At 39.9% G+C, this 17,188-nt stretch overlaps 1 protein-coding gene across 5 annotated transcripts in view; it reads right to left on the reverse strand.

The window, feature by feature from the left end:
• Positions 1-231: 231 nt before the first annotated feature.
• Positions 232-17,188, reverse strand: part of LOC148009810 (uncharacterized) — a 37,793-nt gene continuing 20,836 nt past the window's right edge. For 2 of the 5 annotated variants that reach the window (XM_087672698.1, XM_087672697.1), the window contains 8 exons: positions 15,267-15,379; positions 14,819-14,985; positions 14,395-14,512; positions 14,137-14,219; positions 1,662-1,725; positions 1,463-1,577; positions 1,192-1,355; positions 232-1,106 (listed from right to left, as the gene is read on the reverse strand). In XM_087672698.1, coding sequence (XP_087528824.1) covers positions 981-1,106; positions 1,192-1,355; positions 1,463-1,577; positions 1,662-1,725; positions 14,137-14,219; positions 14,395-14,512; positions 14,819-14,985; positions 15,267-15,379 — 950 coding nt within the window. In that variant the 3' untranslated portion in view covers positions 232-980. The remainder of the gene's footprint in view (positions 1,107-1,191; positions 1,356-1,462; positions 1,578-1,661; positions 1,726-14,136; positions 14,220-14,394; positions 14,513-14,818; positions 14,986-15,266; positions 15,380-17,188) is intronic. The other 3 variants (XM_087672696.1, XM_087672695.1, XM_087672699.1) reach the window with 3 other exon arrangements.

Below are 17,188 nucleotides of genomic sequence, written 5' to 3' on the forward strand. Positions count from 1 at the left end.
GCTTCCATAATGAAAATATCATTCTTTCTCCCCATCCTCAAGGGAGGCCATTTGAAATTTGATTCAATTGTTCAATATTTCTTACCTCTACTTATATATCTTGATATACAGCTTCTTATTTGCATATCTTTCAACAAAATCATAGCTTGTCTTTTTTTTAGTTCCCTCTCTACATGTGACCAAAATATAATCTCCTCTTGAAAATTTGCTAGCATGCTGAAGCTCAACAAAACACAGCTGCTGCCTTTTCAGAGCGTGAATTGACCATTATAGGCCATCTGGTAATTAGGGTACCATAAACTAATATCAACAGAAAGTTTGGCCGCTAAACCCCTCCCCTAATTACAAGGGCTTCAAGGCAGCAAAAGACGTCATTCAGAGAGTTTTTTTTAATTTCTTTTCTTGAGTGCTACTTTTTTCAGAGAGGGGTTTGTGAGGATGCCAAATTAAACATTTCTTTCTATCAGTTAAGGCCTTGAGTAAAGGGTTGTCATAATGCAACAAGTCTTGACTCTTGTTTTGGTGATACAGATGAGATTTCCAAATCGTTTATAGAGTTCCTAGACTGTTAATGGAAATTAGTAAAACACAAATGTGGCTCTGAAAGCATTCCTAGGCAGTTAACTGCTCCATGGTAAGAGCCCACTCTGGAGTACCTATAGGTAGGATGTTGCATTCAGAACAATATTATTGGATTGGAAGAGATTTGGCAAGACATACAAGGGTTTGCCCTGTGTAGTCCTCATCTCACATAGTATGCTGCCATTGAATCAGGATACTGAAGGCAAAGCTTTCAGACAATTCACATAACTCCCTGTGAATGTTATGAATCTTTACATGAACAAACTTACATGACAGACTTATTAGCCATTAACAAACCTTGGGGCCACCATTCCTGGAGCATCTGAAATGATATTAACAAACATTGGACCTGGAAAGACACACGCCACTGCATGTAGAAAAAGCCATGCCATAAAGTATCACAAACTAGAGTAATCTTCAAGTCGTTCCAAGTGTGTGTGTGTTGGCACATGTTTGTCCAAGTGTTGTTGCAGAGAATCCCCTGCATTAAAATCAGCTCCTAGAGCAGTTAGCCAGGAGTCCATCTGCAAAAGAAAATTCAGTGCATTAATCACCGAATTGTGCCTAAATTCAAAAAAGTTCAAGCATCCTTAATACTTCTGAAGATACCTGAAGTTTCGACTGTGTTGTGCATTCAAGCCTTAACCCATGGCATGTGGTTATGTGGAAAAGAAACCATCGCTGATTACTGCCTTTGTTAAACATTTGGGCAGCAGGCAATGGACCAACTTCAACAATGTCATCCAAAAGTATGGTTCCCTGGGGTCTCAAATCTGCCATAACAATCATACAACTTAAGAGCTCAAAGATCTAAACCATTCTTACCACACTGAACTGCATGAAAAACTTATGTTTGATATACAAGAGGAACTCTAACTACCTGTTCCATGTAGGTAGAAAAAAATAGATGACCCTTCCAGTACCAAGAACCTTTGAAGCCAATTATCAACATCCTCATCATCTACTGAAGGATCCCCTACTAAAGGGATCCATCGCTGTTCTAGTGCACAAATCAGTTTGGTTATATGCTCCCATTCTCAATAATTATACTGAATGAATCGATAACATTTATCACATACCGTTCGAGTGTAAATGTATTCTGCCAAAACAGCATTTTTTAACACATCATCAAGATGGTTCATCCTGAAACAAGAATTTCAGAATGATAACCTGATTAAACATTTCAAAATAACAATCTGATTAAAGAGACTCTTGAAAATAATACAAATGCATAAAAAGCAAGTGACTTGACAGTTGTTCATCCTGTGATGATGGAGATTGGTGGTTATAGTACTTCTTTGATGAAAAGAAGCAACACCCCTGCAGTTTGATGACATACCATCATGCATAGTAGAAGCATGTAAGAGTATTTTATGTAATCTGATAACGAGCTTTGTACATGTAATCTGATAACGAGCTTTGTACAAGCATATAAGAGTAATTTATGCAAGTTCATGACAAACTTGACTTCATAATTGCTATTCTTATGTCCTAATTGTGCATGTTCTCAAACATGAATTTCATGAATCAACAGGATTGGCACTTCTAACAATTCTAGATGAGAAATCATCAAAGCTGGTTACGCAATATAAAACCAGAACAATAAGAGTATTCTATGTAAGGACTTAAATTCATGATCATTATAATCACTGTATGTACATGCTAATTGTGCATGTTCTCAAACATCAACTGTCATGAGTTCACATGATTGGCATTTCTAAATATTCTTGATGATAAATCATCAAAAAGCTGGTTACAAAATACAAAACTAGTACAACCATGCCACTTGGCTACAAACTCCCATAGTGTTTTTTCCCCAACATTTAAAAAACGCCACACTTCTGCAAATGTTTGGAAAAAGGACATGCTAAAAACATGCTTGACCCAAAAAGAACAAAACAAAATAAAAATCTAAATGTCAACTGGAAATATTGACATATTTTATCTCATTTGTCTTCCACCTGGCTTTGTGCACTCGTATGACACTAAAACTTCTCTTAAGCCTATGGATCTATGATGATCAATGCATTTAGCAAATAATGACCCATGAATTCCTATTTCATGTTGAAAATGCATTTTTGGAATGATCAAAGTATAGTACTTGTTAAATCCACTACCTATATCTTGTTCCTATTTCATGTTGAAAATGCATTTTTGGAATGATCAAAGTTTAGTACTTGTTAAATCTACTACCTATATCTTGTTCCTTGAAAGTATGAAAGAATTCATGGTGACACATGGTTCAACCAAAAGCAAGGAGAAAGCTGAAAGTATAGTACTTGTTAAATCTATTACCTATATATTGTTCCTTGAAAGTATTAAAGGAGTCATGGTGCCATATGGTTCAACCAAAAGCAACAAACCATGTTTTTTTAATACCTCCATAGCAATATGCATATCTGTATGGAAAGAAGGTGGTGACTGACCATAGAAAACTCATGTGCAGCCAATGCACTAGTCAACATGGTGGTATTGATAATTGCTCTATAGAATAGACCACACACACACACAATTATTTTTCACAAGCCACAAACATGCGCTACATAGGATTCTAAAGCCTCAGGTGTGTTAAATACGTTGCTAAACCCACTGAAGAAGAGAAGGTTCTAGGTGTGTGCCAAATTCATAGTTTTCTTCATATGCTTCCAGCTGTCATACATGTACCAGAATAAAAGTATAAATTCAAGTCCCAAGCATAAATCATATAGTGCACTAATATTTTGGTTACCTTCTTAAGAAACATGTTGCATGTACATGAAATGCCCACATAGATCCAACTTGCACACGAGACACAAGACAAGCCATACTGACATACAAAATCAATATAGGACAAGCATCAAGCTCACCTCTCATTTATAGATCTAAATGGGCTCTTTCATCCCAAGCCTAAATGGCAACATGATGGGCCACTCCCCATCACATGGGTTGGTATCTCATATCATCCACCCACATCATAGTTGGCAAGAAACCCGTTTCATAAATGATAAGGTTAGGAAACTGTTTCATACCTAGGCATTTCATAAACGTATGAAACACCTATTTCAAACTTTCACAAATGCCATACCCTAAATGTATTGGGACTTTTGTAATCATCATTTATCATGGATTTATCTAACACATTAACATATTGGCATTGATTGTTTTGAGTTGTTATACATGATGATTGCATCTATTGATGGCTTCTTTTATTGCTAAAGTTAATGTTAGGCATGGATAGTGGACTATGAGGCATGCAAATATTGATGTTATGTTGAATGTTCATTTGCATTGTATAGAAAATGGAATAATGTCAATATGTATGTTACATGAGTCGTATAGTATATGTATATAAAAACTTTCATACTTTTTTTCATCTCAAATGAAACTTGTTTCAAACATTTTCCAAAACTCACATGAAACCTCTAAAACCCATTTCATACCTCCCATTTCAAAAACCATTGGCAACTACGACCTACATGATTCCCATTCGCAAATTTGATAGCATATGAGCCTTGGGTGTAGGTGTGGTGATCACATAAGATGTTCACAATGAATCCCCTGTTGAGAAATGGTTTCTTCAGTTTCCACACTTCATTTATGTGAGATCGAAGTACAACAATGGAGGGAGGGAGTGGTCACAGCACAACTATTTGCATAATAGAATGTGAAGTGCAAAGTACAAAGTACAACCCTTAAGACTTTAGGGTTGTGAAAGTGACTTAAAGTGCATTCACACACAGATGTGTGTACTGTGCAGTAAGTGACCAAAATGTGTAGCATAAATACACAGATGATAATAAAAGTGACTGAGGAAAAAAACCTCCCTTGCAAAGAGTAAAAAGTGCCCCAGTGTCCTCTGTGCGGATCACTGACACTCCTGTGTGAGCATAGGCATAAGTAAAACCCAACAAACCCCCCTAGAGTGATAAATTATCAGCATACAAGAGTCATCCAACAAAGGAGATCAAATTTAAAGCATTGTGAAATGCTTCAAATTTGTCGCAAGAAAGAGCTTTGGTAAAGATATCTGCCACATTCTTGTTGGTAGGACAATAGACAAGACTAATATCCCCTGCATGTAGCCTCTCTCTAACAAAGTGATATTGTATCTCAATGTGTTTTGTACGTGTATGAAACACTAGGTTCCGTGCCACTACAACAGCACTCTGATTGTCAGTAAACAAAGGAGTAGACTCCGTGACAAATACATAAAGATCAGCCAACAAACGTCTCAGCCTTAACTTCACAAGACAATGTGGCAACAATGGATTGTTTCTTGCTAAGCCAAGAAATGCAAGAAGAGCCAAGAAAGAAATGGTTATCACTGGTAGAGTGATGAGAATCAAAATCAGTAGCCCAATCTAAATCACTATAAGCATGTAATTGCAACAATTCCCCCTTGGCATGAAGCAATCCAAGAGTCTTGGTGCCCTGCAAATAACAGAAAACGTGTTTCACAACTTGCTAATGTAACATGCGTGGGCTATGCTTATATCTGCTCAAGGCTCAAATCGCAAACTGAATATTTGGCCTTGTGTTGCATAAATAAATGAGGCAGCCAATTGCCGAAGCATATGTATGGATGTCAAATATATCACTATCATCCTACAAAGACAGCCTAAGTCCAGTCTCCCATCAATGTGCTTACCAGCTTGCAATCTTGGAAGCCAATTCTCTCAAGGAGTTTACCAATATATCTAGACTGTGACAATCCAATGCCTCTAGCATTATGAATAAACTGAATGTCCAAATAGTAATGCAAAGGCCCCAAATCTGCGAATCAAAAGTTTGCTGCAAATTTTTCTTAAATGCTGAAATTTGATCAACATGTGCCCCTATGAGCAAAAGATCGTCCACATAAACACAGATAACCAACAAGGATCCCTTCTCTTTGCATATGTAAAAGAGTAGACTTTGATGGGCTGTTTATGAAACCTTGGCTGAGTAAGAAGATATCAAATTTTGCGTACCAAGCTTGTGGAGCTTGTTTCAAACCATACAAGGCCTTTTTCAGCATGCATACCAAGTGTTTAGATCCTTTAACTGCAAAACCAATTGGTTGCTGTACACACACTTGTTCCTGAAGTTCCCCATGTAAAAATGCAATTTTAATGCCAAGCTAGTGCACAATCCAACCATACACCTGATAGTGGTTCCACTTTTCGTTTCAGCTTATAAACCCATTTAGTACCAATAGCTTTCTTCCCAACAAGCAATGTAACTAAATCCCATGTTTGATTCTTCATGATAGAATCATATTCAGCTTGCACTGCTGCCATCCAATGCACACTCTATTGTGCATCCTCAAAAGAATCAAGCTCATCATCATCATATGTGTTTGTTGCTATAACAAACACATATGATAGCATTAGCATTAGCATAATCAAGCTCATCATCATCATAGCATTAGCATAATCATGCAAACGTGTTTGTCTTGGAGTACGACCAGCAAGAGGAGCATTCAAATGGCTATCTTGAATGGTTTGTAAATACCATCTAGGTATATGCCTAGCTTCCTAATTATGTACATGCTCTTGTTGAACCTATTGTTCAACATCTTGCTAAATATTCCGATCAGCCATACAGTGAATTTCTGCATTATTGAGTGGAGCAACTGGCTGAACATTTTGTTCGTTTAATGGAGCTCCAGCTGTATCATCTAAAGAAACGGGCAGCAGGTCTTCAAACACATCTTTCACCGCCTAATATGTGTCATAACCAAAAAGAGATAATTTTGATTTTTCATCAAAAATCACATATTTACTGACAAAAATTTTCTTGGAAACAAGATCATATAATTCGTACCCTTTGCTTTCACTACTTTACCCCACAAATATACATTTGACAACCTTATTGTCCAACTTTTTTCTCAAACTTCGGGAATATGAGAATATGCAAGACACCCAAAGGTACGAAAGTGACCAACTAAAGGTTTACAATTGTTCCAAGCCTCAAAAGGTGTAATATTTTTCAACACTTTAGTAGGGCACCTATTCAAAACATGGCAATCAAACATAACTGCTTTCATCTAAAAAACATGTGGCAATTTCTTAGCTTTCAGCATATATCTGGCTCTGTGAATGACTAATTCTTCCTTTCTACAACCCCATTCTGTTGTGGAGTATATGCAATAGTAAACTGATGTGTAATACCTTTTTTCTTTAGAAGAAATTCAGAAATGAAGATATATATTCCCCCCTCGATCGAAACGGAGACTCTTAATCTTACAAACAAATTGATTTTCCACAAGTGCAGTAAAAGCCAAAAATGCATCATACACATCTAACTTTTTAATCAATGAAAAAACACAACAGAAACTTGTAAAGTCATCAATGAAGAAAGCAAAGTAAAAATATCGCCCAATGACTTTGTCCGCATGGGTCCACATATATCTGAATGCATAATTTGCAACCTGGCCTTAGCTCTAAATGCATCTTTTCCTAAATGCATCCCTCACAAATGTGCTCAGGAGGTCTCTCCAAGAGAGGTAAGCCTTCCAACATTTGAGTACATTGCATAAGCATCAACTGCCATAATTCACATGCTCATACAAGCCCATAACTCTACCTGTGACATAGCAAGAGTAAGAGTAGATGCCAAATAAACTAACAAATTAACAAAGTGAGCATCTAACTCATAAAGTCCATGGCATAATGTGCCAGTGAGTACCAAAGACAAGAATTTATTGTCCTTGACCATGCATTTGTCATCATCAAAAGTGGCCTACGTTCCACATTTTGCCAAAGAAAAAATGGACAACAAATTCTTCTTTATCCCTTGCACATATACAAGCATTGTGTAAACAAAGATTAGAGTCATCAACAACTTTCAAAACAATCTCTCCAACGCCTCTAACAAGATAAGATGAATTGTTGGCACATTGTACTAATTTGCCAACAAGACAGAAGTAAACAAATCCCTGCATGTTGTAATGTGCTTACACGCATCACTATCAACAAACCAAGTACTAGCATCCTCGGCAGAGCTGAATGATCTATCTAACCAAGAAGAATCATAACTACAAGTATAAAAATAGTAATCATGATCAATGACAAAAGACGCAAACTCTATGGCAATAGAAGTAGAATGTACATTTGAAACTCACATTCTAGACTCCTTTTTCTTCTTGGCAATGCGTTTCCTGCATTCTATGATATAATGACCTAGCTTCTTACAATAATGGCACTTGCCTTTCTTAGCTTGTGTTGGGCTGATTGCTCTTACTTGTCTACTTTGCCACAAAAGCTTGTTCAAAAGCTACTACATCCACACCACTATTCTTCTTTGTTTGCTCTTCTTCCAATAATAAGCTAACCTACTGAAGAAAAGTAAGTGGCAAAGGAGAAACCCGCATTGTAAGATTCAATGCAGTGTAACAGGCCAAATAAGACGGTGACAAAGAGTTCAAAGTAGTAGATATCATCCGAGCATCAGAATAATACTCATCTACATTGATCAACTGCTCGCACAAATCTTGAATTTTATTAAGGTGATCTTGCATAGCATCACCTTTTTCCATCTTCACATTTTCAAGCTCCTTCAAAAAAAAGAAATATGTGCCTCATTTGTACCAACAAGTATGTGCTCAAGTGTAATCCATGCTACTCGTGAGGTAGTAGCAGAACAAATATGTGGAATTATCTCAACTGCTGAACTACCAATGAAATAAGTGACAATGCTTGGGTATCTCTAGTGTCCCAAGCCCTCTGAGCAACTATTCTTTGGTGTGGTGCCTATGCGGCAACTCTTGCCTTTGTCCGTGTCCTATTGCTTGTTGAGAGATTGTTGCTTCACCCTCTTGCATTTTTCCACAACCTCCTGCTTGTGGAGGGGTTGCAGGAGCCAAATGACCAGGATGTACTTCTTCCCCATTGACATAATCCCAAAGACGTGTTGCAACAAGCACATTTTTCATCATAAAGGACCACACATGATAGTTGTTGCCCCAAAATCAACTCAATCATTCTTCACCCCTCTTCCTCCATCACTCCGACACTCTTCCCTCTTCTTTGCACTGCTACCCATACCTCAACTAAGGGACATCCCAATTCGTGGTCACCCTTCCTCTTCTCCTTTAGGCACCCTATTCCCTCATCATCAGGTCTGCGGTTGGAGGACTTCTGTAGCTAGTGACCTTCTTTCCTTGCTAGCAACATCTCTTCTCCACTAGACATCATCAATCTACTTGCATTTTGGGTCTTCTCCACCTAGCGACAGTCTCCACCCACTAGCATCAATATCTACCTTGTGTTTTGCACAAAGGAGGCCCCACAGTCTGCGTTTGTCATCATCAAGCATCACCTCCACATCAGGCGACCTTTCTCACGCAGGCATTAACATTTTACACTTTGCGTTTTCCACATTCTGGGCTCTAGCATTTGTGTTTGCAGCCTCGCTCATCTGACCCAACATCTAAGGACTGCGATTCGCTCCCTCAACAATTGGTGATCATCTTCTTCATCTCCGACAGCATCAAAGGACTGCGGTTCTGTCACTCCCTCAACAACTGTCCTTCACCTTCCAATGATTACCCCCATATCCCACTTCCTAGAGGACCGCGTTTCGCTCCCTTCACTGTGCAGATTCCCACAAGTGCTGCCACCTAATTCAAACAAGACAATGTAATCTTTTGAGCTTTGGCTCCACTATATCATCTTTTCTTCTCATAGCATGATTCAGTGCATCTTCACAGTGTTCTTGTGTTTTTGAGTTTCTCTTCTCTCTCAATGTTTGTTGTACACACTTTGTATTTCTCTCCACAGACCCTAATGTTTCTCTGGTCTGTCTGTCATTTTTGACGCAGTATCAGAACTAGAGGTACTCAATGAGCCACAAAGATCCTCTGCATCAAAGAAGGCAAAGACAGGTTGTAGATTTGGCATCGTCTACTGATTTTGCCCCTTCATTTCCGCTCCATCACCAAGAAATAGAGATACCCTTCTCTTCCTCTCCCTCACACCCACCCTCTCTTTTGCAGGTTGACACACCAGTGCTATGGCTTCTCCACAAGCAGATGGACAGACCGCTGGGTGCTCCTCTTCTGACATCACCAGTACCCCCACCAATGCTTTTCACCATGGACCTTTGCTCCCTACCCCACCGGAGTATATGCATCTACCCCTAGATACTCATTGTGCCACCTCTCCCTTCTAGGCCACAGAGATTATTCTGCACCAACTTTCAGATTTTTATGCTCAAGACAAAAAACAACATTTGATGCGCCCTAAACCCTTTTAAGCCACAGAGGATCAACTAGTACCACCACCTCCTTGTGACCGCCACAATGCACTACGGAGGTTGCTTCTACTTCTTCTAGGGCATCAGGAATGCCACCTCAACAACCCGCAGTTCTACAATCCGCCCCATCGCAAGAGTGATTGTTAAATACCATGCCCTCAGCAATCATCTGCTCCTTTACAAGACAATGGCTATTCGACACCTTCTATTACTTCGGCTCCACAGTCTGCTCCATTGAGAGACATCAACTATTGCCCATCCTTGTCCAGACTAAGCCTCACCTTTCCCACCCTCAACTACTCAAGTTCGAGACGCCACCTCTAGGAGTTCTTCGACATCTTTGATACCGCAGATACCTTCTCTAGTGCGATTGACGAAACTTCCTTTGCCATTAGATGATCCAAAGCCGTGATCCATGAGTTTTTATATTCTCTATCTCTCGCAAAGGGAAAATGTACTCTTTTTTCCCTGCACCTCCACCCTCAGGGGGGCCACCTACTCATCATGAAGTTGATCACCCACCATTTACTCTTTTGGAATGGTTGTCCTCAAGCAAGTCATTTCACCTATTGATACCCAGGATCTTCAAGTACCACCTAGATCAAGGCCTTGGAGGTTCAACCGCGACTTAATGACAAGACCTTCAAATTCCTTCCAGCATGAAGTTATGAAGCTAGTGGCTTCTCTCCCGAGATGGAGTCAGGTTCTACAATTCATCCTGTCTACTATTCCCTACTACAGATTCCCTTTCAAATGGCAATCTTGGATCTCCAAGATCCTCTACATCTTCGTTGTCTCTCTCTTCGCTCCTCTTTCTTCATCCCTTTTTGGGCCTCAAAGGGGGTGTTGAGAAACCACTTCTTGAGTTTCCATTGACAACCCCAAAAAGGGTTGTGTCCACATTTTGGTTACTTTTTCAGTAGGCACCCACACAATGGTGCGCCACCCTAGATAGCTTATGCCTATAAATAGGAAGCCACTTTATTCATTCTTCACCACCACCAAAACCACCTTAGAAGTTCTTCACCCCTCTTCCTCTGTCACTTTGACACTCTTTCCTCTTCTCTACACGACTACCCGTTACCCTACTAGAGGACATCACAATTCGTGGTCACCCTTCCTCTTCTCCTTCAGGCGTCGTGTTCCCTCATCATCAAGTCTACGTTTGGAGGTCTTCTGTATAGGTGGCGACCTTCTTTCCTTGCTAGCGACATCTCTTCTCCACCATATGGCATTAGTCTGCTCCACGTGCCGACAATCTCCACCTATTGGCGTCAACATATGCCTTGCATTTTGCACAAAGAAGGCCCCCACAATCTGCATTTTCCATCATTAGGTATCGCCTCCACATCTCACGACCTTTCCCACATAGGCATCAACATTCTACAATCTACATTTTCCACATTTTAGAATCTGGCATTTGTGTTTGTTGCCTTGCTCATCTCCCTGGCATCCGAGGATTGCGATTTGCTCTCACCAACCAGTGATCTAATCATCCTCTTTGTCGATGGCATCAAAGGACTGCGGTTCACTCCCTCAACAATTGTCCTTCACCTTCCAGTGATTACCTTGATAGCCCACTACCCAAAGAACTGCGTTTCGCTCCCTTCACTATGCAAATTCCGACAAGTGTTGTTGCCTAATTCAAATAAGACTATGCCGTTATTTTTTGAGCTTCAGCTCCATTGTATCAGCTTGTCTTCTCATAGCATGATTCAATGAATCCTCACAGTGTTCTTGTGTTTGAGTTTCTCTTCTCTCTCAGTGTTTGATGTACACGCTCTATGTTTCTCCCTACAAACTCTACTATTTCTCTAGTCTCTTTATCATTTTTTATATCCCCAAGTTCTATTTACAAGATTTTGTACCTTCCCTAGCTTAAGGAAACAATTACACGTAGTCACTAGTGGCAAATGTTATAGGCATCCATCCTAGATGTCCAAGGATCTAACACTTTCTCCTTAAGAATGATCACTCCTCACCAATATCCTTAGGGAAACATTATTGAGTGAGAGTGAGTAAAGCAACTCACCTTTCCCCTTAAGATGATTACTTTTCATATATAAGAGAATGATGCTTGAGTGAGCAAACCAACTCCTATGTTGACTCTGTCTTTCAACAATGATTCCACTTGACTAGATGCTTGGTCTAATTTGTCCTTTGGATTATGAATTCTACAACTCAAAACCAATTTAGATGCCACTGAAACATATCAACCAATATCCCGAAGGTATGGGACTTCCTCAATTGGGACAATCTATTTGCCTTGTCGCAAGTGTCCTTTCAAACAACTTACACAAAACTCAAGATGTGAACTTAGATATTCAAAGGTAAGCACCATGGTAGAATATGCTACTTACCCAAGACCTTGAGCAAGTGCTACACTGTGCCACTACACATTTACTTCTTTTATACCTCTACACCAAAACTCTCAATTGTTCTTATGTAGAATTGAATCTCACCTTTGAATGAACTACAAAGAAAGCTCAAAACAAACTCACTCTTTCCCTTTTTTGTTAACTAAGTTTCATTCACTTGGGCAACTCAAAAGACAAGTAGACCCCATCCACCACCTTTGCGATCCTAGTAGGTGTCATGGACCAAGAAACCTAGTATCTAGGAACTTCTAGAAGATTTGAGAAATTATAGGAGATTCTAAGAAAGTTCTAGCAAATTCTTTAGAAGGTTTTTAAAGCACAGTTGCATCAACGCTTACATCAACATTGGTTTTGCTATCACTCATGTTAGCGATGCTTATATCATCAATGATATCATCATCTGGCAGCTTTTCCTTAACCTCCATAAATAAGGGTCTTGCCACTTGGACTACAAGCCCTTCAGTCTTGCCAACATTAGTTGTGAGATTCCTACTAGGTAAGTCCTCTCTAGTTCTAGTTCAAGCCATGTATCTCTAGTTCTTGTCTTGGTCTTTGATCTAGTCTTGTGTCAAGGTCTTGTCTTGTATCAATCTTGTACCAAGAAATATACTGTTGTACTCTGTCCTTTTGTAATAAAGAAGAAATAAGTTTTTCTTCTTGTTAAAGTTATTCTCTTGTAAGTTATGAGACAACAATCCTTGTCCTTACCAAGTTCTTATCACCCTCACAAAAATTTAGCAAGATTGCATACTTTGATCATGTCTAGCTATGCTAGGTACAGTGATGGAAAGTCTCATCATTACCTTGCAAAATATTCAAAAACAAATTTAAAAACTTCATAAGAGTAATGGACTATTACAAGATGAGAAACCCCAAGATTTAGTGTTAAGCCATCCAACACCTTCAAAATCAATTCCAAGAACTTCAAAATAAGTCTACATCAAAAAGGCCCTTTGACATCTTGTAGCTGCCCTCTCAACTAAAGAAATGAGCCAAAGGTTAGCCTACCTTAAAAGTTCAATGGGACTGGATCAAAGTTCAAAGGCTTTTTGCAGTAGGTGTTACACTTATTGTGTTCCTCCAAAGTTCTGGTGTGAATACTCCCTTATCTATGGGCACTATTTACCTTCTAGCTGGAGAATGGTTTTTTCCCGGTGTAAACACCTATCAATGGGTGTAGTACTTAGTACCTTAGGGATTGTACTTTCATATCATTCTCACATAGTGGATGTGACATTCTAGCACTCTCTCCTCTCTTGTCGTTCGCTTGTTCACTATGAATGTGTGTGTGTGTTGCTAAATCCTAACCTAACAGTGGTGCACACCTCTACTCAGCTGCCACCATTGAGCCTCAAGCTTGGCTGCTCTCCTCCTCACCAGCTGTCCTGCACATTCTAGCCCAACAGTTTGTAACTGCCTATTGTTGCCCGATAGCTTCTGCCACATCGCTGGTGCAGTTGACATCTGCCCATCAGTTGGTTGCTGCCTGCTCTCACCACATGTGCATCCTGCTGCCCATCACCGACAGCCTGTGCGTTGACAGGTGTCAGCCTGGACCTGCACCACGTTGACTGCTGACAGTGTCAAGGAAGGTAGATTCATCACATCAGATCTGCCCAGTCGACAGTCTGCAAATTCGTCGCCTGCCTGCAGTCAATAGCCTGCAAGTTCATCACTTGCCTGTTTGTGGGGTCTGAACATGTCAATTCTGCCCGCCAACAGACAGCCAACAGGTCTCCAGCACACCCACGGTTCATTAATTAGTTTCAGCCAGCTCTTTGAATTCAGGTTCTAGACAATGCCAAGTGAAAAGCTATAAACTGCAACTTTGGAGCCTCATAAACAAGTTCTATAGCTCTGAGGTGAATATAAAGTAGAAAAGCAAACAGGTTTTCCTGATAAACAGGAAAAACATTGAATTTTCGCATAAAATTAAAGAATTCATAGATCAAGTGCATACTGAGCTTGAAGAGTAGTTTCACGCTCCTCCGCACTCACTACTTCTCCTCGGAGCATCTGTACCTCTGTCACAAGCATTTCAATCTGCAATAAGAGGCCAGGTCAACAGCATTGCAAAGACACAGATCAAATAAAGTCTGAATCTCTTAATAAACATGCTCATGCACAAAGCTTCTTCACGAAGACTAGGGCTACTGTAACTAACTTAAACCATATCAAACCAGAACCAATCTGTACAATCATACCATTACATTCCAACCTGCTCATCTTTTGCAGCGTCTGAACCCCATAGCAGCTTTGGGAAAGTAAACATCTTCCCAGCAGACGTGGGCAATAGTGCTCCTTGAGCATGCCTAAGTCCAGCATTGTTATGTTGTCTTGACACAAGCCAATCACAAGACGTCGTCAATTTGGTTTAGAGATTGCAATCAAAACATATCTGATGATACAGCTAGCAAGGACATGATAACTTGAGCAATTACAATGTGATCAAACTGTAAAGATAAATGCCAAGAAAGCATGCAGAAATGCCTAAATATGATAGATTATCCACATTAACTAGAATGAAGAACAGATATGAAAGAAGAGCTAAGTCAAGATATATGGGCGGTATAAAAGCACAAACATCACGTCAAAACCCTCATTTTCAAACACAAAATTATGCAGATGCATTAGATATAAACCTGTATGGCTGCGGAGAAGCAGGAGGAATGACTTCTAACTCCCCTTTTCTTGGTGTACATGGTGGCGTCCAAAATGAAGTACTGAAATTGTTGTACTTCAAACCCAGTCTTTCTACTGAAAGAGGATCCAATTTTCCCCCACCAGACACAAGTCTCTTTCTTGCAGCCTATGCAGGTAGAGATGCTGATCAGTGGCATTAGAGATCCAATGCATATCAAAACTAGTTTCAAATATCACCAAAGATCATATACGTTTTTAGTTTATCATAAGAAGCTGTCTTAAGGTTGCCATACTAAACCCCATCACAAATATCCTTTGATTACCTATTCAAGAGAGAATTCCAATGGCTCCAAGAAAGAAAGCAAGCGATAAATCTGGTAAAGTATGTGTCTCCTTGCAAAATTTTACAGAAATAAAGGCACGATTAAGTAATATGCATGTACTTACCTTGAAAAGAAGCCACTCAAAATCAGTCATTCCTGTACATGCCTGATGGGTCCTTCGAAGTGTAAGGAAGCATAAACCATCAACTCCTTTGGTACGAAAAGCATGCACACACTCTGCAGTCCAATGATCAATTTAGTTATAGATGGTAGCAATTAAAAAAGCCGATAAATTATGTAAGGTTATAACCAACCATGGTGGTGAACTAAGATTGTGCCTACTTTGATTGCCTGTAGGGCCAAACACACTATCAGACTTGCATAAACAAACACTTTCTGCCAACATCTACTAAGTGCAAAGAATGTCAATCTTTTTTTTCTCTGAGAGAGGAGAAAATTCCATTAACACATCTTAGAACAGTGTCCCGAGGCAAAAAACCAAGTAGAAAGCAGCCCTGTAAGGAACTTCCATATCAAGTATTATGTAAGAAGAGGAAGTCTATTACAAAGCTTGAGTGAATAGCCAGTCGGGAGGTCTATAATGCCAGACCATGTGGGTGTGGAAAAGTAAAAAAGTACCCGAATCCCATGTCCTGAGAAAAGCATCTCTTCTCTTCCTCATAGTCTCTGAACTGCCCTGTATTCTCTCCCATCTCCCACAAAGAGTATGCACAATCTCTGTACAAATCCTGGAGAGAGTCTCTGTAGTAGATATGTCCAAAAAACCAATAGCCTGGCCACGTGTGGCTGTCCATATGTACCAAGCAATAATGCTAGCTATGAGCTCCCATCTGTGACAATGCCCCCAAGTCCATACTGTCTATGCTGGTATGAAAGTCCTGCCCACAAGCTGCCCCGGTATGAGATAAGCCTGACACCCCTATACATCCTCATACCCGCAAGCTGGCCCTTTGTTAGTGACCCATGCAACTGTCCCTGCATAGCAATCATAGAATCTATAGTGCCATGAAACACCATCCTAAGAGCTCTCCTCCAAACCTCCTGAGTCCATGGGTAATCCCATATGCAATGCCTCTGTGTTGTTGCTCCCCACATCTAGCGCAAGGAATAGGGTCTCTACCATAGCCAAGCCATGTACAAACTATTAAACTCCTATGTGCTAGTAACCAAAGAAAGAGTGAAATCTTTCTTGGTCTAAAGCTGTCCTCCAATCTCCTCCAGAAGTGTGCAAGGAAAAGCTGTGATATACCCTGGATAGTCCAATGCTCTCAGCTACAGCTAGGACCACTCTGATCCTGCTCATCTATATTCTCCTCCCCAACCTAGTGGAATAGCCAAATAAGGGCATATCCTGAGGCATCTCTACAAATGAATATCTCCATATCCACTCCCCACGATCCCACTGAAGTCTTTGTAGCGGCCTCCTCCTATATGCCCAACGTCTCCATCCATCTTCCATATAAGTCTAAGGGTCTACATCTAAATACAAAGTCCTATCACAATAAGCCACAACTCTAATCCTTTGTCGAGAGCATCCCGTGAACTCTAACTGATCCAGATTCCCTTGCCCCCCTGAATTGGGTACTTTAACTGACCTACAATGGAATAGCAACTTACCATTAGGAATGACAATCCCTAAGTTCTTTCTAGATGACGACATTTTGATTCCTCTAAGGGGGAGATGATGTAATATCCCCACACAGCTCAATATGATTGAGGGTAATTGTTAGGGAGACAAAATAAAGGTTGGATAAATCGTATATATTCATTATTTTTATGATTATTTTTACCCATTACTAAAATAGCTACCATTTTTGACTTGGTACCCACATGCTAGTATAGGAGCTAACCAATATTCTGTGGTGGCCTTCACATTACTTGACCTTCGGCTAGTGTATCGAGAAATGCCCTTTTGGGTTTCTTGCCCTTTACCAGCATCTTTTTACAAGTTGCGATTATGAAGGCCATCCACTTATGCATCAATGTCACAACTCTATAGAAACAGAATTTGTATCCTTTTTCATT

The sequence above is a fragment of the Lygodium microphyllum genome, chromosome 30 (assembly GCF_053477565.2).
Source record: "Lygodium microphyllum isolate KBCC chromosome 30, Lygodium_microphyllum_v1.1.10, whole genome shotgun sequence".
Lineage (NCBI taxonomy): Eukaryota > Viridiplantae > Streptophyta > Polypodiopsida > Schizaeales > Lygodiaceae > Lygodium > Lygodium microphyllum.